Source organism: Prionailurus bengalensis, chromosome B2, assembly GCF_016509475.1.
Source record: "Prionailurus bengalensis isolate Pbe53 chromosome B2, Fcat_Pben_1.1_paternal_pri, whole genome shotgun sequence".
In the NCBI taxonomy this organism is placed as follows: Eukaryota; Metazoa; Chordata; class Mammalia; order Carnivora; family Felidae; genus Prionailurus; species Prionailurus bengalensis.
Window position 1 is genome coordinate 71754974 of NC_057349.1, and position 26814 is coordinate 71781787.

Genomic DNA, 26814 nt, shown 5'->3' on the forward strand with positions numbered 1-26814 from the left:
TTAACAAATGAATATTGTAAACTCTGTTTACTATGTATATATTTCCACAAAAGTTATGTATTCTGGACTCTGCCTAGAAAGATGTTAAAAATTAACTTATTAGTATTTAATTTTACACAGAAAAAAACCAGAATCCCATGTCCTTTGGAAAATTGAATAAGGAGTTATCAAACTTAGGTAGCTGTGCCCTTTTTTCTAAAATTTGACTCTGAAATCTTTTTTACAGTATTCAAGAGCCAGATGATGCACGGGACTACTTTCAGATGGCCAGAGCAAACTGCAAGAAATTTGCTTTTGTGCATATATCTTTTGCACAATTTGAATTATCACAAGGTAATTTGAAAATGTCAAGTCCAAATTTGAAAAATGTTAACTTCGTGCTGTAACTCACATTCTAATATTAAATCATACATATGAAGTAAAAATTTGAGGCTAAAGGCTTGAAAATTGATCAGGTGAGAGTATGGGGGAAGAATGCCACCAAAGTGTAAATGTAGAGAATGTTTGTTATACTAGCTTTTCTACTTGTAACAGATAATCCAGAGATGTAAGTGAACATCGTGTTTGTGCCTTTAATTAGATTCAGGAAGTGTCTAAAGGAAAGTGGCTTTTTCATTGAGTATTTGTGCGAGAGAAGCATATAAGATACTTAAGTTAGTGCTTAGATAAGCTTTCCTTATATTATGGTCTCATAGTACCAAAATATATACACCAAAATAAAATTGTAGCATTAATTGGTAGTTCTTCTTTTTAATTAAAAAAAAAAAAAAGGAAACTGCTGTGGAAGCTTTTATTTCTTGTTCTTTTGATTCTTCATAGTCTTGAGTTTTTGGATAGAACTATGGCAATGTCTTCCTCACATTTTTAGCCTGCCCATTCCTTAGTCTTTTCTTTTTCTAATTTTCTGGGGCTTTTGGATCCATGAGGGTTTCAGTCTGCCCTCTGGCCACATGTTACTGTTTCCCTCTGTCTTGTTTCTGCTCCAACCCTAATCCCATTTGTTACCTGTGATGCACACAGTATCGCTAGTGGTTTGGTTCAGCCAGAGTTTCCATCACGGTGCCCAAAGCAGGGCTCAGTCACTGGCATGTATTTCCCAGGATTGAGGTTAGAGAAGAGCACTGTAACAGCTCAGGAAATGGTTTGAGAACCGTTAACTTTTACGTGTTTACATGATTTCTGAGTCCTAGTTATCTGAATCACCTCTAATCTATCCTGTGCACTGTCAGGTGACTTTTAAAAAAAACCATTCCTTTTCTGTCTAGGAACATTGATTCCTCCTTGCTTATTCGAGGAAGTTTGGCAAGGCCTTTAGTACCCTCTCTCTTTTCGTCATTCTACTTAAAGCATTTGTTGAAGTATTGTGGCCTATCAATAGCAACTACAAGTTTTGTATCTTTAGAACACACAAATATTGAAAACCTCAAATTTTGTTATCTGTAAAAAAATAAATTTTATCACTCAAGGTCAAAATTGCAGTTATTTTGGACAAGATTATGAATGGGTTTTTAGGAAGTATGCACATCTCTGAAATTCTATGTGCAGTTTGGTGTGTATGGTTAGAGGACATTTGGTATTTTTTTATCAGACTCTCAAAGGGGTCTGTTACTTTATTAAGCTCCCTAATTACTAGTTTTTATCTAAGCCTACCTTCTTTTGCTGCCCTAAAATGCTTAAATTGTGAAATACCACTTCTCTGAATAAAGGTATACTTAGCCACTATCAGATATGTTTAAATTCTTAAAATTTGTAAACTGTCAGAAGATAGAGATTTCCTAATCATTTTTAAATCCTAAGTGCCCAAGTGTGTAGCATAGCTGAGTTGCTCCCAGAAATGCTGATAACACATTCCATTGATACATGATGTACACATTTGACATTTTAAATCAAATTCTAGACAAAATATATTAAGTTGGCAATTGAAAGAAAATTTGGTGGTTTATCTGTAGTCAGAAAAATAATTATGGTGGTGTCAGTTATTTTACATTTGAGGGCGGTATAGCTAAGTCTGATAGCTAAACACTAGTCTTTTTTTTAATTTATTGATTGATTTATTGATTTATTTTAATGTTTGTTTATTTTTGAAGGAGAGAGAGATAGTGGGGGGGGGGGGGGGTGGGGACAGAGAGAGAGGGAGACACAATCTGAAGCAGGCTCCAGGCTCTGAGCTGTCAGCACAAAGCCCGTCATGGGGCTCGAACCCACAAACTGCGAGATTATGACCTGAGCTGAAGTCGGACGCTCAACCGACTGAGCCACCGAGGCGTCCCTATTACTATTTTTTAAAATATGAATCTTTTGATGGAGGATTCCCTTTAGCAAAATATGTCATCCTTAATAACTAAATGTTGTTATGAATGATTATTATACTGCATTGTAACAGATTGATGCTCTTGGGACTGTAGTAACATCTAGAGCTTAGTTTTCCTTTTACTACATCCCCTAAGTTTCTATTTTATTTAGTTTTTGCTGCCCCCCACTTTATATTGCTTTGTTATATTTCTTTTCTGAAAATGGGCAGTGTTGCTAAAATGAATGCATAATTATGTTTACTACTTATTATATAAGTAAGCTATTTGACAAGAATTCTTACCAGAAGAGAGAAATTGCTTTTATTTGCTTATGAAATAAGGTATGTGAATCTTGGAATAAATATTTTTACCTAAGCCTTTTAAATTTTTTCCCTAGGTCCTGATGAATAAGTATCTGGGGAATGAAGATTGTTGCATTTAAATGACAAAATATTTTTACTTTGTTAGGTAATTTCAAAAAAAGTAAACAACTTCTTCATAAAGCTGTAGAATGTGGAGCAGTACCACTGGAAATGCTAGAAATTGCCATTCGGAATTTAAACCTTCAAAAAAGCAGCTGCTTTCAGAGGAGGAAAAGAAGAGTTTATCAGGTAAGGGTATTACTGTGTGCTACTATTCTGTGGTAGATTGTCCGGCAAGAAAGAGTTCAGGATAACATTTTAAAGAAAAATACCATCTGTGTAGAATGATCAAAATCTCAGATTAAATTTCAGATGTAAAGGAGGTATAGGGCTTTTAGAAGTACCAAAATCTTTATTAACCCTGTTGGAATTTTTTTTTTTTTTTTTTTTTGCTAATCAAACTCATTAGTAAATTAAAAAATTCAGTCTAAGCAAGAGAATGACTTTTTTTTTATATGAAATTTATTGTCAAATTGGTTTCCATACAACACCCAGTGCTCATCCCAAAAGGTGCCCTCCTCAATACCCATCACCCACTCTCCCCTCCCTCCCACCCCCCATCAACCCTCAGTTTGTTCCCAGTTTTTAAGAGTCTCTTATGCTTTGGCTCTCTCCCACTCTAACCTTTTTTTTTTTTTTTCCTTCCCCTCCCCCATGGGTTTCTGTTAAGTTTCTCAGGATCCACATAAGAGTGAAAACATATGGTATCTGTCTTTCTCTGTATGGCTTATTTCACTTAGCATCACACTCTCCAGTTCTATCCACGTTGCTACAAAGGGCCATATTTCGTTCTTTCTCATTGCCATGTAGTACTACATTGTGTATATAAACCACAATTTCTTTATCCATAAGAGAAAGACTTTTTAGAAATAAGGAATATACCTTTATTCTGGGGAAACAATTATGTAATTTTGAAACTATTACATCTATACTTAGAGAATTATCTTCACAACATCTTCATGTCTGCATATCTTATTTGGGGACAAATGTTTACTATGAATTATCCTTTTTTTTTTTTTTTTTGTTTTTGAGAGAGAGAAAGTATAATGGGGGAGGGGCAGGGAGAGAGGGGGACACAGAATCCCAGAATCCAAAGCAGGCTCCAGGCTCTGAGCTATCAGCATAGAGCTTGATGTGGGGCTCGAAATCATGAACCACGAGATTGTGACCTGAGCTGAAGTCAGACTCTTAACTGACTGAGCCACCGAGGTACCCCTGAATTATCTTTTTAAGTATTCATATTTGTGAGGTTACTTTTTATGTATTTCTTATGTCTTTATAAATTTAATTACAATTTAAATTTTTTTTTATAGCATCTACAGTATTAACTGCTCAAGAATCATTCCCCAATTCACTTGGACATTTACAGAATAGGAACATCAGTTGTGATTCCAGAGGACAGACTACTAAAGCCAAGTTTTTGTATGGGTAATGAAACTGAATCTGTTTTTTAAATGTTCATCATACATTTATGTTATTTATACATCTACATCTGTATTTTAGTGTTAGAGTAATAACATTAGCAGTTAATGGCAATTCCTATGTTAATATTATTCTTTTAAAAATTGGGGTATTTTCTTCCTGTATAGAGAAAACTTGCCCCCTCAAGATGCAGAAATAGGTCATCGAAATCCCTTGAAACAAACAAAGAAAGCTAAACGGGTAAGTTATTTCTAATGTACCTTGATTAAAGTGATAGTGGTGAGGTCTATACTTATTTCCTAGTTGGTTACTTAATCTTTCAAAACATTTCTAGTCATGCCCTTTTGGAAGAGTCCCAGTTAACCTTCTAAGTAGCCCGGATTATGGGAAGACAGATGATTCAGTTGTACCAAGTTTTACAAAAAGGTATGTTTGAATTTTAATTTTTTAATTTGTTTTCAATACTTAAAGGTTGATGACAGAACGGTCACAAAGTTTTTTATTGCATAATAGTAATTATGATTAAGTATTTTTACTTAGTATTAAAGGTTAGGGACAAAGGAATGAGTGGGGAATGTGACTTTATTTTGCTTTTTGCTCATTAAAAATTAAATGGGGGCACCTGGCTAGTTCTGTTGGTGGAACATGTGACTCTTGATCTAGGTAGGGGTTGTGAGTTTGAGCCCCATGTGAGGTGTAGAGATTACTTAAAGGTAAAAATCTTAAAAAAAAAAGGAATGGTTAACAAATTATGGAACATGGAGGAAAAAATATTAAATCAACATTAAGCTTAAAAGATATATGCAGACATCTTTGAGGTAAAAGCTCCTAGTATCTGGGCATTTCTCGCTTATGGGTAGTTTCTCTGGTAAGAATCCGTTTCTTATGTTTGTGAAAGTCTTCATAGCAGGGGTGGAAGGAGGTCTAGGAACAATTTCTTTGCTAACAAGTTCAAGGAAAGGAATAGCTATCAGTGGGAAAGATGATTAATTCACTCATTTGCTACAGAGCCCAGGGCATCAAGAGGTGGGGCAGAGCAGGTAGAGATGAAATACTGTTCATCACGTCCAACGTGTTCTCCTTTCTTCAACCTGAATATTTATCCCCTTAAAAGAAGTAGGAATCTAGTTTTCCAACTTAGCTAAGGGAATTGTTCTGGTCTGTTCTTAACTGTAAGCATTCTTGATAACCTTATTTCTATTAGAAAAAGCCCCTTGGATTCCAGAGAATCATTTTGCAAATAAACTTCAGAAATACAACAGGTTGTTTTTATTATTTATTTATTTATAAAATGTTTGTTTATTCATTTTTGAGAAAGAGAGCGAGCACACGTGTGTGCACAAGCAGGAGAGGGTGAGGGGCAGAGAGAGAGGGAGACAGAAAATCCCAAGCTGGCTCATGCTGTCAGCACAGAGCTCAATGCAGGGCTCAAACCCACGAGCTGTGAGATCATGGCCTGAGCTGAAATCAAGAGTCATTGGATGCTTAACTGACTAAGCCACCCAGGCACCCCTGATTGTTTTTAGTTGGCATCTTTAATTAAAATTCTGTTATACTTAGCACTTGACTAAAGATAGATACTAAGTGTATTTTGGTTGTCCAGAATCTTATGAGATGACTTTTTTCTTGTCTCCATTTTAAATACCTCTCCGAATAATAAAAGGAGACTTTCTCCCATTATAAAAAAAAATAAAACAAAACCAGCCATTTTCTTGGTGCTTGCCATGATACACTGTATGGTTGACACTGTGGAGGCCTATGGAAAGGTTTATACTCTAGTCCTTTTCCTTAAGCTGCTTGCATTTCGAAGTGTGGTTTCACCTACATACTGCTGTCCCCTTCTTTACTACATTCCTACTTAGCCCCAATTGTTACTTATTACGTTATGAAGTACACAATCACCTACCACTTATCTGTCCTTTTCATCATTGCCCAGCACCTAACTTCATTACATTTGTACTACAATCATGTTATTTTTTTTTTTTAATTTTTTTTTTTTTCAACGTTTTATTTTATTTTTGGGACAGAGAGAGACAGAGCATGAACGGGGGAGGGGCAGAGAGAGAGGGAGACACAGAATCGGAAACAGGCTCCAGGCTCTGAGCCATCAGCCCAGAGCCTGATGCGGGGCTCGAACTCACGGACCGCGAGATCGTGACCTGGCTGAAGTCGGACGCTTAACTGACTGCGCCACCCAGGTGCCCCTACAATCATGTTATTTTTAAAAATAATTTTTCAAGAGATCTTTCCAATTAAAAAGTGTATGTACTGTTAAGAAGTCAATTTTAAAATGGAAAAAATAGCACATTAAAAAGATTAATTTCAAATTAAGCATTAAAACTATTTTGGTTTGTGGGTAGCAGACAGACCTCTGGATCAGAACGCCAAGATATGATTGTACCTGGATCTAAATCAAGTGGAAATGATTCCAGTGAATTGAGAAATTTAAAGGTATTTTAATTTTTAAATCTTTATATGGAGCAAGGTTTCCTGATCTAGGATCCATGGAGTTTTTCCCGGGGAAGGGGTCCAGCAGTGTTCCTGAAGCCCCAAGAAATACAGGACCACTAGTGGGAAGTGGTACAGAAGTCCTAAACTGTTCCTCCAAAGTTGACGAACATGTACATTTCATGTAGAGAAATGATCAATGATCTGGGATAACTTTGACATAATACTTATCATGCTTATATTTAAACAGATTAGTTGGGTTTGGGAATAGCTAGGGGAGTCATTCCCCCCAAATTCTGTTTCTTGGTTGGTGTGTTTAATCATATGTTCTGACAGGACATCTTATATAGCAATGAGAGTAAATTGTGATGTGTCTTTGTAAATGCAAAGACTGGAAACAGTTTTAGTCTCATACTGTTCTTATTGTACTTGAGTTCAACCCCTGGCCTCACAATGAGGGTCTTTTCAAGTTTATATTTTTTGTAATTCATCTTTTTCATGGTCTATGCTTATTATTTTAACTGATCATAGCTACCTTAGAGAATAGTGCATAGTTGTTTAAAAAGTTTACTTTTTGGGTTTTAGAATAACTACTGTTTTAGACTTACGCAAATCTTAATTTTCACTGATGTTATTTTGGGGATAAAATACCATCATAGTCACAAAATAATGAGGCATGTCTTATGTTATATTCAAATTTTCAACCTCTCTTTTTAAGTGATTATATTTTATGATTTGATTATGTCCATTGAAAGCACATTGGCCAAATTTATGGTTATGGCCAGTTCCACTGTTCTAGTCAATAATTCAAGAAGTTAATCCTTCCTCAGTTTGTGAGTCTATATCTGATTATAGTAGATAATTTTCTTAGCAATCTTTTCACATAGATGAGACTTTAGTCTATTGAACACTAAGACAAATTAGTACTATTACTGTTTATGAGACTTTATTATTTTTATGTCTTATTCTTTTCATGTAGTCTATTCAAAATATCCATTCCAAGGAACCTCTGATGTCGGATGAGAAGAGTTCTGAACTTATTACAGATTCAGTAACCTTGAAGAATAAAACTGAATCAAGTCTTGTATCAAAATTAGAAGGTAAGAGAGACAAAATAGGCTTTTATTAATTAAGAATAGCACTCTGGTGCTTGTGAAAGTTGACCAGCCATCTACAAATTACAGTGTAAGACTATATGTCCCTTTATCTTGTATGTCAATTGAATTATATAGAGTCTATGAAAAGTGTTGAATTCTGTAGCAGTGGAAGTTTATTTGGCTAAAAGCTGTGTAAAAGCAAGAGTGGAGGGAAAGTACATTGGGGCTGAGTTAGGTTTTTCAGTTGGCTTGACAAATACTTTTCTGGAAAAAAACACAAGCTGTATCTTTATGATAATTCTCTTTTTTATCGGACATTTGATTTTCTACTATATGAGTAGTATGATATGTTCTAAGGGGATATAAATGAATGAAACAGTCCCAAGGAGATTGCCATCCAGTGTGGGAGACAGACTGATAAATATAATGCTGTGTAGAATTTTAGAGGGTATATTGAGAAGCACATAAATAAAATGCTGTGAGAATTCAGAAGAAGGAGAAATGTGAGGAACTATTTGGTTTAGGGTAAGAACATGTTTTATGGAGAAGAAAGGTGAAGAACTATTTGGGTTTAAATAGGAAGAAATGGCAGTGATAGAGTGTTTCAAATGGAGGAAATAATGAAAACAAAAGAAAATATTTTAGGAACAAAAGATAGTCTATGCAGAAAACTATAACAGGTCATACAGAAGTAGAAGGTAAAACTAGGTAAACTGAACTCCACGCTTACATTTTTTTTTTTTTTGTAGATATCAGAGTACCATTAGAGATTTTTGAACAAGATCATGAATTGGATGATCCTTGTCCAAACAAAGTTTACCAGATTGACTAATGTTTTTCTTTAATTGGACTGAAGAGGAAAACTGGGACATACTAGGCTTGTTGAGACTCTTTGGTTTCCAGACTGGAACTTCCCTGGTGTTACCCCTGAAAAGTTCTATATATAGCAGAATGACTGTCAGTTCCCAGCAAACTGAGACTGTTATTCACCCTAGAATGGTCTATTTGCCATTATTTTGATTTGGAATAGATTCCTTTTCCTAGTATTTGAAGGATATTTTCATGGCATCTATCATAAACTGGTATTACTGAAAAATCATGTTTACCAAATATGCTTGGTTTGTTTTTTTTTTTAATTTTTTTTTTTTCAATGTTTATTTATTTTTGGGACGGAGAGAGACAGAGCACGAATTGGGGAGGGGCAGAGAGAGAGGGAGACACAGAATCGGAAACAGGCTCCAGGCTCTGAGCCATCAGCCCAGAGCCTGACGCGGGGCTCGAACTCACGGACCGCGAGATCGTGACCTGGCTGAAGTCGGACGCTTAACCGACTGCGCCACCCAGGCGCCCCCAAATATGCTTGTTAATAATACTAATCTTATACCTAATTTAATGTTTTTCAGTAAATACTTGTTGAGTACCTATACAGTGCCAGTAATACTTTATTATATAGTAAAACTGCCAATTACAAAATCACCCAAATCATGAGAGTACAGTCTGTTGAAATATCATTCCATTCATGAGCGTTTCTTTTGAGTGTATCCAAAGAGTGGGGTTGTAGGGTCACAGAATGTGTGTATGTTCAACTTTGGCAAATAGTGCCAGTTTTCTAGAATGGTGGTCCCTTTGACCAGCAGGGATGTTGCTCTTGCTCCATATTAGTCCCAATTGTTTTATTGTTGGTTTTTAATTTTAGACATTTGGATGCTGCTAAGTGATATCTTACTGTGGTTTTAATTTGCGCTTCTCTGATGGCTTATGATGTTGAACATCTTTTTTTATGTTTATTGGCCATTTGGATATTCTCTTGTGAAGTACTTGTTTGAAACTCTTGCCAATTTTTCTATTGGGTTTTCTTTCTTTTTCTCATTGATTTCTAGGAGATATTTATATCATCTAGATACATATCCTTTGTTGGATATGTGTGTTACAAGTAATTTCTCCATTGTGTACTGAAGACTTTTTAGGAAAAGAAATTCTTAATTATTATGCATTTTAATTTATCAGTCTTTTCCTTTGTGGTAGTTCCTATGTCTTTTAACAAATCTATGCCGGCTCCAAGATTGTAATGATATTTCTGCATATTTTAGATGATTTATCATTTTGCCTTTCACATATGGACTTACATTCTAACTGAATTTAATATTTGTGTATAAGTAAGATGACGTATCAAGATTCTGTTGTTTTTTTCCCTCATGTGGATATCCAGTCGGTCCAGCATCATTTATTGAAAAGACCCTCTTTTCCCGTCAGTGAATTATAATGTTTATTTATTTATTTTTGAGAGAGAGACAGAGAGTGAGCAGGGGAGGGGCAGAGAGAGATGGAGACAGAATCCTGAGCAGGCTCCATGTTGTCAGCACAGAGCCTGACGTAGGACTCAAAACTCATGAACCATGAGATCATAACCTGATCCAAAAGAGTCTGATGCTTAACTGACTGAGCCACCCAGGAGCCCCTCCCTTAGTGAATTATAAATTAGATATCCTGTGATATCTGGTTTTGGATTCTTCTCTGTTCCATAGATCTTTGTGCCAATACTATCTTATTTACTGCAATCAATTGAAAATCTTCCAACTTCATTCATCTTCAAGGCTGTATCAGCTATTGGGCCTTTTGGGTTTCCATATAAATATTAGAATCTACCAGATTCTTTTTTTAAAATGGGACTTTTTTATTGAGATCCTAATGGGACAGGTTGGCATTTAGCAGATAGGTTTTCTAATCCACTAATCTGGCATATATCCCTTCATTCATTTAAGTAGTATTTAAGATGTAATCGAGAACTATTTTCTGTTAGAGGTTTTTCTTCTCTTTTGCTAGAGTTCTTGCTAGATACCTGGCATTTTCAATGCTGTGATGGTGAATGGAATATTTTTAAACTATTTTTTCATCTTCTACCTTGTTGGTGGTATATAAAAATACAAATACAACTGGTTTTAGCTATTGATCTTAGATATAGTCAGTGAGTTACTAAATTCACGGAATAATTCTAACATTTTTCTATGAATTCTTTCATAGAAAGAAAATGATTTAACATTTTTTCCTTATCCTTTTAACCTTCATTTTTTTCTTTGTATTGCATGTAACATCATAATGAATAGAAGAGATGATAGGTGGGCAATCTTATTACTTATTTTAGAGGGAAGATTTCCATATTTTACCTTTGTATGAAATAATTGCTATAGATTTTTTATCTACTCTTAATCAAATACCAAAACAGTGAATTTTGCTTTATACCTAGATTATCATTAGATATTTTTTGTGACTGTTGAATCTTGTCAAATGCTTTTTCTGCATTTATTGAGTTGATCATGTATTTTTCTTCTTAGTCCTGTTATTATGGCAAATTAAATTGATTTTCACATGTTAAGCAAACTTCACATTTAAGAATACACATAACTTAGTCATAATTCATTATCCCTTTTATCTATCTGTTGTACATACTTGTTTAGGATTTTTGCACTATGGTGATAGTGAATATTGATATTCATAGGATAGTAACTATAGTGTTGAGACTTTTTTGTTGGGAGACCATTAAGAAAATAAATTACAGGCTAGTTTAATGTAAAATTTTTGTTAAAAAACTAAAGATCTATGGATACCTTGATGGCTCAATCGGTTAAGCATCTGACTTTGGCTCAGGTTGTGATCTTGCGGTCCGTGAGTTTGAGCCCCACGTCGGGCTCTGTCCTGACAGCTCAGAGCCTGGAACCTGCTTCAGATTCTGTGTCTCCCTGTCTCTCAGCCCCTCCTCTGCTCATGCTCTGTCTCTGTCTCTCAAAAATGAATAAGCATTAACAAAAAATTAAAATACTAGAGGTCTATGTAAAGTGGTAAATTAGCTTCTCTTTATTAGTAAGACCTTATGATATATATGTGTTTTTGAATTTTTATTTATTTATTTGGTGTTTTCTGGTGAAGACCCAGAAGTATTTAAATTCAGAATGGTCTCTGATAAAGCTCTAGGTAGCAACTTAGGAACATGACTGTGTTATACCTTAGTAAAATGACTTATTAAAAGCCAGTTGTCAGCCGCTGGCTTAATGTTTTTAGTTTCTCTCTTTGTTTTTTGTTTTTGTTTTTTTCCTAATTTTTTTTTTTTTTTAACGTTTATTATTGGTAGACAGAGAGACACAAAGCGTGAGCAGGGGAGGGGTAGAGAGAGGAGGAGACACAGTATCTGAAGCAGGCTCCAGGCTCTGAGCTGTCAGCACAGAGCCTGATGTGGGGCTTGAACTCACAAACTGCTAGATCGTGACCTGAGCCTGAGTCGGTCACCTAACCAACTGAGCAACCAAAGCACCCCTTCTCTCTTTGTACTAATATAGTTTGTAACATGTTTCGTATTTCAGATTTAATTTTATTATCAAATATTCTTTCCTTTTGTTGATAACAACAACAAATGCATTTCAGAAATTAAGGAACATCAAGAACCAAAGGTTCCAGAGAGTAACCAGAAACAATGGCAGTCTAAGAGAAAGTCAGAATGTATAAACCAGAATCCTGCTGTATCTTCAAATCAGTGGCAGATTCCAGACACAGCCCAAAAAGTTGATACAGAGGTAACTTTCTTTTCCTCTAAAGTGTAACATTGCCATTATTTGTAATGTGATGGTCATGTTAAATTTTTTTCTTTTATTAAATCCTTATGTACCATTTTAGTGGAATCGTTTACTTAAAGGATGTTTCTTATTATTCACAAAACAATGATCACTACTAGTGACAGATTCGGTAAAAGTATATGTCAAGCTGAAGTCTTTTTTTATTTTCAGTGGTGCTTTTGGATTTCTGGTAGACTGGTGCAGGGGTCAGCAAACTACAGCCTATCGGTCAAATCTAGTTCTCAGCCTGTCTGTAAAGTATGTTTTACTGGAAGGCATCCATCCCCATTTATTACTGTCTAGGGCTGCTTTTGAACTGTAACAGCAGAATTGAGTAGTTGCAACAGAGACTCTGCCTTAAAAAGCCCCATATGTTTACTACCTTGCCCTTTACAGAATACAATATGCTGACCCCTGAACCAGTGCAATGCTGTACCAAAAGATTTGATAATTTCCTATTATCCCATGGATAAAATAGAAAAATATAGACACTGTATGTGAATTTATAACAGGTTGAATGATCATTCCCAATGGTCAAAGGTCATTTCAGAAGGAATGATCTGGTAGGCTACTAGAGAGTCATACTGTATATAGTCCATGGCTATACTGTCCTCACTACTTTCAGTTATATTCTAACTCAGTGGGTTCTCACGTTTTTGTGTTGAGATCCTCTTTACACTCTTCATTATCAAGACCACGAAAGAGCTTTGTTTATGTAAGTTATATTTATCTGTATTTACTGTATTAGAAAGTAAAACAGACATTTTAAAAATATATATTAACTTGCTAAAAATAACAATATAAATCATCACATGTGAATATAGATATTTTATGAAAAATAAGTATTTTTGTGTTTTATTGAGGTGTAATTGACATACAACATCAGTTTCAGGTGTACAATCTAACTCAATATTTGAATTATGAAGTGATCACCATAATAAGTTCAATTAACATCTGTACCCATACAGCTACACAATTTTTTTTCTTATGGTGAAACTTATAAGATTTACTCTCTTAGCAATTTTCAAATATGCATATAGTATTAATAAATATAGCCACCATGCTACACATGCATCCTCATAACTTATTTTGTAACTGGAAATACCTTTGTATGTCTTTATTTAATGTTTATTTATATTAGAGAGAGAGAGAGAGAGAGAGAGAGAGAGGCAGAGGCACACAGAATCTGAAGCAGGCTCCAGGCTCTGAGCTGTCAGCACAGAGCCTGCCATGGGGCTCAAACTCATGGACCGCCAGATCATGACCTGAGCCAAAGTCAGATGCTTAACAGACTGAGCCACCCTGGTACCCTGTCTTTGTATCTTTTGATCCCTTTCACCTGTTTCGTCCACCACCCATCCCCACCGCTGTCAACCATTAATTTGCCCTCTGAATCTATGAAGTCGTTTTTTTGTTTGTTTGTTTGTTTGTTTTAATTCATATGTAAGTGATATTGTGCAGTATTTGTCTATATCTGGCTTATTTCACTTAATGCCATCAGCGTCCATCCATGTCACAAATGGCAAGATTTCATTCTCTTTTATGGCTAATACTCCACTGTATACTATGTATATATACACACACCATATTTTCTTTATCCGTTCATCCATCAGTGGACACTTAGGTTGTTTCCATGTCACGACTATAGTAAATAATGCTGCAGTGAACATAAGATTGTATCTTTTTGAGTTAGTATTTTCATTTTCTTTGGATAAATACCCAGAAGTGGAACTGTTGGATCATATGATAGTTCTATTTTTAATTTTTTGAGGAACCTTCCTACTGTCTTTTATAGTGGCTGCACTGATTTACATTCCTACCAATATTGCACAAGAATTCTCTTTTCTCCACATCCTTGCCAACACTGTTAGTTTTTGTCTTTTTGACAAAATTCTAACAGGTATGAGGTTTTTGTCTTTTTGACAAAATTCTAACAGGTATGAGGTGGTATCTCAATGTGGTTTTGATTTGTATTTCCCTGATGATTAGTGATGTTGAACGTCTTTTTCTCTACCTGTCGGTTATCTATATATCTTTGGAAAAATATGTCTATATGTTTAGACATATTTACATATTCTGCCCAATTTTTAATTGGATTGTTTGCTTTTTTGCTATTGAATTGTAGGGGTTCATTATATATCTTGGATATTAACCCCTTATCAGATACATGATTTGCATATATTTTCTCCCATTCAGTAGTTTGCCTTTTCATTCTGTTAATGATTTCCTTTGCTGTGCAGAAGCTCTTTAAGTTCAATTATAGCCCCACTTACTTATTTTGCTTTTGTTGCCTTGTTGCCTTTGCTTTTGGTATCACATCCAAAAAAAAATCCTTGCTAAGACTCCTGTCAGGGAGCCTACTGCCTGTGTTTTCTTCTAGAACTTTTATGGTGTAGGGTCTTACATTCAAGTCTTTAATCCATTTTGATTTAATTTTTGTATATAGTGCAAGAAAGTGGTCCAGTTTCATTCTTTTGCTTGTTGCTGTCCAGTTTTCCCAACACCATTTACTGAAGAGACTTTATCTTATTTAATTAAAGATCTAAGTAATGAAGTAAATAATAAATATTAGATGGGAAGAATCCTGATAGGTTAAATCATGGATCATATGAAACAGCATCTTTTCTTTTTTCTTTTTGAAACTTGAAAGTCAATAGCAGGGTGAGAGGACTCAAAACCATTTATTTGTCATTAGGGAAATGCAAATCAAAACCACAATGAGAAACCACTGCATACCCACTAAGATGGCTATAATTTAAAAGAGACAATAACAAATGTTGGTGATGAAGTGGATAAATTGGAACCCTCATGTACTACTGGTAAGAATATAAAATGGTGTAGTTACTTGGAAAATGGTATGGCAGTTTCTCAGAAGGCTAAATATAGAGTTATCATATGATCTAGCAATTCTACTTATAAGTATATACTCAAGAAAACTGAAAATCTATATCCACACAAAAACTTGTACTTGCATGTTCATAGCAGCATTATTCATAATTGCCAAAAGTGGAAATAATCCCGAATATCCAACAGCTGGTGAGTGAATAAACAAAATGTGGTACTCTAATTTCATTATTTCATTTTATTATTCAACAATGAAAGGTAATGAAGTACTAACAAATGCTACAACATGGATGAACTTTAAAGACATGCTAAGTGAAAGAAATCTATCACAAAAGGCCACATATTATGTGATCCCATTTATAAGAAATGTCCAGAATAGGCAAATCCGTATACAGGCAGAAAGTAGATTAGCGGCTGCCAGAGACTGGGAAGAGTGGAGAACGGAGGGTGACCACTAATGGATATGGAGTTTCTTAGGATGATGAAAATGTTCTGTAATTAAATAGTGCTGATTGTGTACTCTTGTGAACATACTAAAATCCACTGGATAGCATACTTATGAAAAGAAGAAAAAGGAATTAGGTGGTTTCCTGAAGTCACTGCTTCTCCAGCAGCCCTCTCAAGTAGAGATTGTTTTTACTTCACATCTCACTTACCTTATAACTAAAAACTCCCTGTAGCTATATCCAGATCATTTCTTCTCTTACAGAGCCCTGACCTTTTGAGGCTCCTGTTTTTTGGATATACCATCCTGTTCCTTGCTCATTGCTATCATCTCTGGACATCCTAGTGACTCCCCATCATTCCTTGAGGATATTAGGCTCTGGATAACTTCCACCTACTTCTGATTAATAATTTCTTCCTCCCTTCTGACCATTTCCTTAATTGCACTTTAGCTACCCATTCCTATATCCCATATACTGTGGTTTTATTGATTAAAGGAAGCTAAGTTTTCAGAAGTACAGAGTACTTATTTAGATTATAGAAGTTCAGTAATGGTTATAGTAGTCCTGATGGCAGAGGATATTAGATCCTGTTTTGTTAAACAATACCATGAGTCTTCCCTCTCCTTGTAATGCTTTTGAAGAAAATATAATAGGCTTCAGAACTTAGAGTGAAAGCTATACTAAAAAGTTATTGGAAGTCTGGAATACATATGTTTACTTATTTTAGCATGTTTGTGTATTACATTATTTTTTCTTTTAGAAATTAAAATGTTTGTAAAGCTATTGAACAGGTGTCTAAAAACTGTAAATTGTGATTTATTTATTTTTTTTAGCAGAAACAAACCACTTTTGAGCAACCTGCCTTTTCAGTTTCAAAGCAGTCACCACCAATATCAACACCTAAATGGATTGACCCAAAATCTGTTTGTAAGACACCCAGTAGCAGTGCCTTGGATGATTACATGAGCTGGTAATTACTTTTGGCATTCTAGTTTGGCACAGTGGAAATAACATGGTCTTCGGGGTTAAATAGATCTGAAGTTGAATCCTGCTCTGTTACTTTAAAGAGTTTCCAAATTTATATTATTTTTCTGAGCATCAGTTATTTCACCTGTAAAAGGGGAGGGGAAGGTGGCTACAATACATTTTTAAGGATTGTTTTGAAAGTCTCTGTCCTATTGTAATTTGTACCAACAATCTATAAATACTCTAAATATGTAAAACTTCTTGGTAATTACACATTGCTACATGGATATCTTTGTGTAACTGAGAGGTATTTTAAAGGTTAGCATTCTTATACATGATAAACAGTAGCTACATTTTATAGCAAAGGAGGGTTTTTAATTGGAATGTGATAGTTTCTGAAAGAAGTTGGTTGTATAGGTCACATAGTTTTGGGAGTGTTCAAAGGTAAAAGACTTGAGTGTATGGGAATGAGGGATGAGTAAAGAAATTGGATGGTCAATGCCGATTGATAGGAAACACAGGGATATTGCAAAAGCAAATTAATGACATTTCAAAGAAAGAAAATAAAGGAATGTGGCACATCATATCATCCAACTAGTAGCTATATTTTTAATGTCTTAGAGGATAACTTAAGTCCATGATGCCTTTTGTTTTTAATTTTCATAATGTAATCTTTGATTTTAATTAGAACTGACCTTAGAAGTTTCATAACCTGGGCTCTTACCAATTTAATATAGTTTTGCTATATATTACTTCATTTTATTATATGTGGAATATTTTAATTTTTTTTTTAAGTTTATTTATTTATTTTGAGAGAGAGAGAGAGAGCAGGGGAGGAACAGAGAAAAGGAGAGAGAGGGGATCCCAAGCAGGCTCTCTACAGAGCCTGATGTGGGGCTTGAACTCATGAACTGCGAGATCATGACCTGAGCTGAAGCCAAGAATTGGATGCTTGACTTATTGTGCCACCTAGACACCCCATATGTGGAATATTTTAAAGAAAGTTGATAACTAGAATAGTGATATAGTTATTTTTTGTGAAGTTAGGTTATATATTGTCAACAAGTATTTGAACTCCTTTGTGCCAAGCACTCTTCTAGGTGTTGAGGATGTGATAGTGAATAAGATAAGCAAAACACAAATGTGAACTCAACAGCTTTAATCTCAAAAGTCCAAACTCCTGTAATGTAATTGGCTTTCTGATATTTCTAGCATGCTGTTGTAGAGCACTATTGTTAAAAAGCACTCGTATGCCATAGGCTGACCTTTGCATTGGCTAAATTCTTCTAAAATAACCCCAACTTCACTTTTAAATGCCATCTTATTAATTTTACTAGTAAGGATTTCTTGTCTAGGGACAAAAAATTACTTTCAGAAAGAATTTCCTCAAAATGAAATTTCTCGTGATAGTATATCTAGAATATATAACTTAGCTATATTATGAAAACTGATGTGGATTCTGTTTGATGTAATACATTTAAGTTTATATGCATCTTTTAAAATCACACAAACACTGAGTCAGAATCTTGTTTCTACATTTTTCATGTTTTAAATTAAAACCATTTCTTTCCTAGTTTTAGAACTCCAGTTGTAAAGAATGACTTTCCACCTGCTTGTCAGTTGTCAACACCTTATAGCCAACTTGCCTGTTTCCAGCAGCAGCAGCAGCAAATACCTGTTACTCCACTTCAAACTTTACAGGTTTGATAAATTTTATTTATGATGGTATATGTTTAAGGTATGATCCAAAGATTTTATTTTCATAACATCTAGTTGTTAGGAAAGGCCTTAAGAACTTGTCCATTCTTAGGCAAAACTCTTAATAGGGAAAACCTATTAAGGGTGCCTTGTGACTTTGAGAGATTAGTTATTGAAGAAGCTAATGAAGCTTTTTCATGAACTAGGCCAAAAGATCCAGTTTGAATAGCTAGGCAAAATTTGTCTTGTAATTTAGGTAACTTTTTATTCTGTTTCACTACTTAAGCCTACTATTAACTGTGCAGCCTCATTTCACTGGCTGATTAATATGCAGTTAAGTTTTCAAGAATTTCAGAATAACAATATAAGATGCTACTAAAATATAAAGTAATTATAAAAATAGGAAAATTTTTGCTGGTGAGGCAATTGTATTGTCATCTGGAGAAAAAATACTAATATCAATACTATTAAAATTAGTTTCTAATAACTATCTGAGTGGCCACTAAATACTGGTGGAAAGCATGAACTTTGAAGAGAGGCTTTCTGGCCATGAATCTTGGCCTCACTACTTACCAACTGTGTGACCTTTTGTAAGTTACTTAAATTTTCTGTGGCCATTTCATCATCTATAAGGTGGGGATAATAAAGATACCTACCATAGAGGATAATTGTGAAGATTAAATTAGTTAACATATATGGAACTTGTACAGTGGAGCCTGCTACTTAGTAAAGAAAAGATAGCAGCAATTGTTATTTAAATAAAACAGCAAAACACACACACACACACACACAAACAGGTAATTAGCTATTACATATTGAGAGATTAAAAAAAAAATTAGCTAACAAAAAGTGGAACAATGGTCACCAGTGTCTAGAGGGAGGGAGGAGGGAGGAGTTACTGTTTAATGGGTGTAGAGTAAAATGCAAATTTTTGTTATGTATATTTTGCAATTAATAAAGAACAAAAAAGCTGACAATAGATTATCCTATGGAAAGAGAAATAGTATTTGAAGATTGAAGCAGAATAATAAATTACTAAGGAGAAAAAGATGATCAGGTTTGTCCATACATTGATTCAAAACATTTGTTGAACTCTTCCTCATGTCAGACCCTGTTTGAGTTGATATCTAGAAGTCAAGTCATGACCAAATGAATGGGCCAGGAGCCTTCTAGAAAAGGCCAGTGTCAGGAGGAAACTAAAAAGAGTCCAAGAGGGACGAGGTGATCCTTAGGATTCCTCTGGGCCCTTTGAACTTTACCCCAAGAGGGATAAGAAGCTGTGTAACAGGTTGGAGCAGGAAAGTGAAGTGATCTTATTTGCATTTTGAAAAAAATTACTCTGGCCACAGTGAGGAGGATGGGCTAAGGGGGATGTGGAATGTTCTATGTAGGAAACTGAACTTCACATTAGTATTGAGTCAGAAATAAGTCAGAATTACTTACTCTAACAACTGTCAGCAGTTAGGGGGCAAAAACATTGAACTGCTTTCTTCCCTCTCAGAAGTTTTCAGTTTAAGTGCGAGAAGATGCTCCAAAAGGAAGAGGGGTGGGAGTAGGTAGTGAAAAGCCTTTCTGAAATTATAACTGAATGAAAAATAACAGGTACATATTTCAAAGCCTAATACTTTCTTACAGAAAACATATTTCATGACTCAATAGTGTTTTTTAACCCCTGCGTTAAAAGGTAAAGAAAGAGATTACATGAGAGAGTTCTACCATTCGGGATTTAAAGCAGGACTTGGTTAAATTGAGGTTTATTCAGACAGACCCGTTTCAACTTAGTAAATCAGCTAATCAGATGCGCTTTGTGTCTCCAGCTTTCTTGTCAGCTTGGAATGGGTCCTCTCACTGCACTCCCATCTGTGCAAAGCATTTATAGATCCTCTGAGAGCTCTGGCATAAGGGAAGGGAAATGGGGTCTGTTGCAATAGTACATCAGCTACAAGTTTGCCAAGGTAGATGCTGAAGTTCAAATTAACTAACTTGTTGAACATCATTCAGCAGAAAGGGGGCATTGCTGAAATTTGCATTTGTCTGATTGACTCTGGAGCTAGCATACTGCTTCCCTTATAATGTAGTGCTAAATGAGGAAAAAGAATTTAGATGTAATTATTTATGCATGTATGTAAGTGAAGAGGGATATATAAGAAAAAAGAATAAGGTGAAAAGTAATAGCTTGTGAGTTTGTGTATTGGCATTAAGTGTTTTCTCCCCTGAATCTTCTATTTATTTATGTTAAGAAGTAAAGGTGAACATTGTATGTCAACTATACTTAAATTTAAAAATTTTTTTTAAATTAAGTAAAGGCAAGTTAGAGGGAGACCTTGGAAGTCTATCTATATATTAATAAGTTTATTAATTTGACTAAAATATGTAAACTTCCTCTTTAAAATATTGTGACTAATATCTAATTACTTGAAATTTAAGATAATTTAAAAATTGGAAACATTTCACTGTACTAAATGCAAGCTAGTTTCTCAGGCATATTCTTTGCACCTTTGAATCTTTATATATTTTAATTATTTAGATTTCAGCATCCTCTTCAACAAATGAATGCATTTCAGTTAAAGGAAGAATTTATTCCATATTGAAGCAGATAGGAAGTGGAGGCTCAAGTAAGGTAACTATCTTAAATATTTAAGAAAAAAAAATATTTTCAGCTTTCTTTTCTTTGTCTTTTTACCCTTTGGGGCTCTATTTTCTTAACATCTAGGGGTCCATATTGCTTTTGAGCCAAAAATATCCTTATTCCCTGCTCCCATTCCCTCTTTCCAACAAATGACATATCTCTTTAGACCTATCTCCTAATTCTAATTCTCTGTTCTTCCCTCTGATGTCCTATGCCTCTAGATTTCTTCTCTAGATGACATTAACATGGATTTGGGGTGGCAAATGAAGCTATGTATTATCATAAAAGAATCTTTCTAAACATCACGTAGGGCATGTTGTAAATAATATTTTAGGATGATTCAGCAAGATATATGATTAATATTTTGAGTTTTTTGAGTTTTTCATTTCAAAAACAGTTTAGTAATGAGAGTTTCTGGAATTAGACTAGATCATTTTCTAAATGTATTTGAGCTCTAAATTTACATGGTTCTGCTTTTCTGGGTGGAAGGCATCTCAAAAGATCTGTCTAAACTTACCATCTTTAGTTCTTCTCATTCGGTTCTCTTAAATCCACTTCAGTCAGATTTTTACCTTTATCACTTAGCAAAACAATCGCTATCAAGATCACCAGTGATCTCAATGTTTTTATTAAATCTAATTCTCTGCTTTAATTTGGGTTACTTAGCATTTGGGAGAGTTGATTGTTCTTTTCTTATTAGAACTTTTTTTTTATTCCCACTTGGCCTTCCTCAGTTTTCCTCTTCTCCAATTGGCCATTCCTTTTAAGTGTTCTTGTCCCCCATCATAATGGTGCAATGCCCCAGGGTTTGGTCCTTGACCTCTTTTCTTCTCTTTCTAAACTCACTTCACTCCTTTGGTGTTGTCCAGACTCATGGTTTTAGATACCATGTATATGCTGACAGTTCTTAAACATCTTTCTAGCTTAGACCTCCCACTTGAATTCCAGACTTGTATATCCAGCTCATTGCTCACTATCTCTCCTTGGGTGTCTACTAGATATTTAAAACTTAATATGTCCCAAACATAACTCTGGCTCCATAGTCTTTCCCAGTTCAGTAAATGGCAACTTCATTCTTCCACTAACTAGGCCAAAAACTCTGAAATCATAATTGACCTCACTTTCTCTCACACATACACCCAGTCAGTTGGTAAATCTTGTTGGTTCTACCTCAAAGCATATCTAGCATTTGCCTATTTCTCACCACCTCCACTACTATCACTTTGTTCAAAACAACTGCCATCTTTTCACCTGGATTATTATAATAGTCGTATACCTAGTTTCACTGATTTAATCCTTGCTTTCCTGGTGTATTTTAACGTAAGAGTCAGTTTTCCTCTAGATCTCCTCATGTCTTTGCTCAAATATCTTCTCAATCAGGCCTTCCTTGGCCACACTCTTTAGTACCACAACTCTTAACCTTCCAGTCACTGGTGAGCTCCATTTCCTTCTTTATTTTTCTCTGTAGCCCATCCTCTGTGCTTTGTAATTTACTTATTTGGTTTGTTGTTTGTGTCTTCCTGAACTTGAATATAGTTCCATCAAGATAGGGATGTTTGTCTGATTTGCTCAACAGTGTTTGCTCTGTTATCTAGAATACTACCTAGAACATGACAGAGTGAAGTTATTTGTTGAATGAATGTCCCTCGTCAACTGTTTTGCTGTTATAAGTTGTTAAGGATGATGTATGAAGCACAGCCTGTTGGGTTTAAGATTTACTGTATTTTCTAAGCCAACTAACAATAGCTAGATTTGTTTAAGATGGTCTTGTTAACTTATTATAAAAAGGTGTGTACATTACTATGAGTAGCAGTTCAATAATATTCATTCCTTTTTTGTATACATTTTCTTCTTTCCCTTGTCTCAGATTTCAGGCATGAGAATAAAGGGACAATTGATTTTTATCAATATATTTGAATTATCTGATTTAGTTGCTTTAATAGAAATTCTTTTGTTAACCTTTATTACTTTAGCTATAGTTGAATAGTGTCCAGGTGAGATACTTATTTAGTGGCATGTTTTCAGAGGATGTAAAATAATCTTGATGGTGTTTTAAACATTTTTTCCTTGGAGAATAATGAAGATGTTAGCTTAAGTGAAGGGTCAGATGATAAAGACATGACTGGCCCATATTTTTTTTAGTGTGATTATATTATCATTTTTTAATTTAATTATTATGGTGGAGTTGACAAAATCAAAGTACCTCAGGGAAAGAGGGTAACATGCTTTGTGAAACTAGCCATTTATGCTCTATTCTAGAGTTTAGGCAGTGGCCAACTTATACAGTATTAAGAACATTTAGGAAGGTCATGGAGGCTAATAGGAATAGTCATGATACTAGCCTGTCTAGTTCTTTCACCAACTTCCCATGAAACTGAAAATTATAACTCTGATACTATCTCTATGAGATGGAAGTAGAGGCTATTTAATCATCAGTTATTGCAAGAATTTTGCCAGAAGAGGGGCAGTAGGGGAGTAAAAGCACATACGTGCAAAAAGTTGATTGAAAAGTTTTTATTTCCTTCAAAACTTTGAGATCTTATTATATAGTTTTAATATCTTGCAAATCTCTTTTTCTGATATACCCGACAACTTCAATAGGTTTTAAAATGTCCATTTCATTCTGTCCTAATTGTCCTTAATGATGGTAGCTAACTTTGCTACATTCCAGACACATCCATCTTGGTCATCCTTCCAACCCTGTGTGGTAGGAACTACTAACAACATTTTAATTCTACTAGAGTGGTAGGTACTCTCAATTCTCTGAGGTTTAGAAGGCTGTTTACCATATACAAAGTGGCTTTACACTGTTTTAAAATTCCTTTTATCATCCTTTGCTCTTTTCTGCGGTCTCTTGCCCTATCTTTGCCTAATTTGCCTCTCTTTGTCTAATTTGTTGTGTGTGCAAATAAAACCAGTAATACTTTGTTAGTTTTATATTTAAAATTTTAAAGTGACTATACCTGACTGCTTGATAGACTGTCCTTATTAGTACAGTTGTAAATGCATGAATCTCATATACACATTCGTTCTCTTCTTATCCTTGCCCCGACCTGGTCAAGGTTAAATGGTTTTTAAATAAATGATATTTTACTTCATTTTGTCAAAAGGGATGAATGAATGTAATTTTTCTTGCTTATAATGGCATTTGTATTTGTATACTTGCATTTTAGAAGCCTCATGCCTCTTGCATGTTTTCTGAAAGTTGGACACATTAACAGTATTTTCTACTTTTCAAAATGTATTTATTATCTGCCCTATTGCTTAGAAGTTGACTGTCATTATAGCCAGAGCTGTTTGACCCATACCTGACAGTGGGCTTATAGGAACATCTTGTTCTTGTCAACTTGACTTTGAAAATGGGACCTAATCTGGGGCGCCTGGGTGGCTCAGTCAGTTAAGCTACAGATTCTTGATCTCAGCTCAGGTTTTGATCTCAGGGTGTGAGTTCAAACCCCACATTGTGCTCTGAGCTGGGTGTGAAGCCTACTTAAAGAAAAATTCATAAACTTTGATCTAATCTACTTTTCACAACTGAATATACAAATAGCTTACAATTATTACATATTTTAAAATACCACATGAATGAGATGCCAATTCCAGGCACAGTGGAAAAAAAACACCATCTGTGAAATGAATTGACTCTTTATGAAAGCCCTTAGTAGTTCTTAACATTTTATTGAATTATTTATTTATTTATTTAATTCATTTATTTATGAAAGAGAGAGCATGTGCATGAGTGCAAGCAGAGAAGGGGGCAGCAGTGGTGGGAGAGAGAGAATCTTAAGCAGGCTTCACATTCCCTGCTGAGTTCCATCCCGTGACTTTGGGATCACGACCAGATCCAAAACCAAGAGTCAGACACTCAACCAATTAAGCCACCCAGGCACCCCCCTTAACATTTTTGAATGTCTTTTGCTTTAGGTTATTTTTTTGGTCAGGGCAACCCAACAGTGTTATGAATAGATATGAAATTTAAATAATCTTTCTTATATGTTGTTATAAAACCTTTTTATGTTTATGCCTTTGTGTTATTGAATGCCCATTGTCATAGGTAGTTGAGAATGGTCTGTTAACTCTCCTAACATATTTTTTTTCCCTTCAATACTCAAAATAAGCCCAGGCACGTTTAATTATTCATATTGGTATTTCTCAACCTAAAATTCTAATAAATTTAGAGATATTGTGATAGTGTAAAAGTAGTGCATTCTAAACTTTTTCTTTTGTTCTATATAGGTATTCCAGGTATTGAATGAAAAGAAACAGATACATGCTATAAAGTATGTGAACTTAGAAGAAGCAGATAATCAAACAATCGATAGTTATCGGAATGAAATTGCTTATTTGAATAAACTACAACAACACAGTGATAAGATCATCCGACTTTATGATTAGTAAGGATTTTTTTTTTAATATAAAAAGAACAGGGGCGCCTGGGTGGTTCGGTCGGTTAAGTGTCCGACTTCGGCTCAGGTCACGATCTCGCGGTCCGTGAGTTCGAGCCCCGCGTCGGGCTCTGTGCTGACAGCTCAGAGCCTGGAGCCTGTTTCCGATTCTGTGTCTCCCTCTCTCTCTGCCCCTCCCCTGTTCATGCTCTGTCTCTCTCTGTCTCAAAAATAAATAAACGTTAAAAAAAAAAAATTAAAGAAAAAAAAAGAACACTATTTTTGCTATAATTCTACAGATAAAGAAGATAAATACTTAGTCTTAATAGTGTAAGCTAACCATGTATTTTTTTGTTGTTGTTTTTGTTTTTAATGGCAGTGAAATCACGGACCAGTACATTTACATGGTAATGGAATGTGGAAATATAGATCTTAATAGTTGGCTCAAAAAGAAAAAATCCATCAATCCATGGGAACGTAAAAGTTACTGGAAAAATATGTTGGAGGCAGTTTACACAATTCATCAACATGGTATTTTAAAACTCGTTATATGCTGAGTTACAATAATCATTAATAGTGTCATCTTACGATTTTTAGGTATTTGTTATTGGCACCTCTAGACTAGATAAACTAAATATTTGGACACTCATTTAAAGATGAAGGCACAAAAAACATTTCTTTAAAACACCGTTAACCAAAGGATATAGTGCATGAACTCAAGTCCCCACAGCCATAATGCATCCATAGTGCAAAATATACCCATATCTTTATTAGTATTAACATAGTCCATTATCCTGTGTCTCTAAATAGTTCAGTTATAGCAGATCTGGGACTTAGGGGTTCAGGCATCCCAAAGATCTGAGATGTTTATTGTGCTCATTATGATAGTCGTTTTGTATTGTGTCCCTTGTGTGGGAGTTGGTTTTATTCTTTTTCAATTGTTAGCCCTAGGTTGTTTTTTTTTTTTTTTACTTGGACTTGGTTCTTTTTAGGGCTTCTCTGCCTTTACCTTATCCTTTTTAAAAAATAACTGCTCACCTAGATTAATTGTAATTTTTCTCCTCATGTCTCCCTATAAGTTAAAAGATAATTCAGTGATTAAGATCAGGGCTGTAGGGATAGAGGTGTCAGGAGCATTAGGGTCTTCCATCTGACAATATAATTTATGATGTTATCTAGTGGGTGGTGAAGATCATAAACTCTGAAGCCAGAGTGCCTGGGTCAAGTTGTGGCCCTGTCACTTAGGTTTTATGACCTTGAGCAAATTACTTAATCTCTGTGCCTTAGTTTTTTCGCTTAAAAGGATAATATTAGTATAGTAATTACCCCAGTTCTGGTGTGAGGATTAAATGATTCAAGATAAGCAGCAAACTTAGAATAGTGCTTGGTACATTGCTGGTACTATATCTTTTTAGAAAATATTAAAAACGAGGGGCTCCTGAGTGGCTCAGTTGGTTAAGTGTTTGACTCTTGGTTTCGGCTCAGGTCATGATCTTACGGTTGGTTGAGATGAGCCTTGCGTTGGGCTCTGAGCTGACAGTATGGAGCCTGCTTGGGATTCT

The 26814-nt window shown here is 35.0% G+C and overlaps 1 protein-coding gene across 1 annotated transcript in view; it reads left to right on the forward strand.

Annotated features, from left to right (window-relative positions):
• TTK (TTK protein kinase) overlaps window positions 1–26814 on the forward strand; it is a 41196-nt gene that overhangs the window by 5105 nt on the left and 9277 nt on the right. Inside the window, 14 exon segments of the mRNA XM_043591878.1 lie at window positions 227–333; window positions 2760–2855; window positions 2858–2902; window positions 4027–4141; window positions 4303–4375; window positions 4470–4561; window positions 6499–6586; window positions 7563–7683; window positions 12097–12245; window positions 16408–16544; window positions 18115–18241; window positions 20766–20858; window positions 25104–25261; window positions 25632–25783. Of these exon segments, the coding sequence (XP_043447813.1) occupies window positions 227–333; window positions 2760–2855; window positions 2858–2902; window positions 4027–4141; window positions 4303–4375; window positions 4470–4561; window positions 6499–6586; window positions 7563–7683; window positions 12097–12245; window positions 16408–16544; window positions 18115–18241; window positions 20766–20858; window positions 25104–25261; window positions 25632–25783 (1553 nt within the window).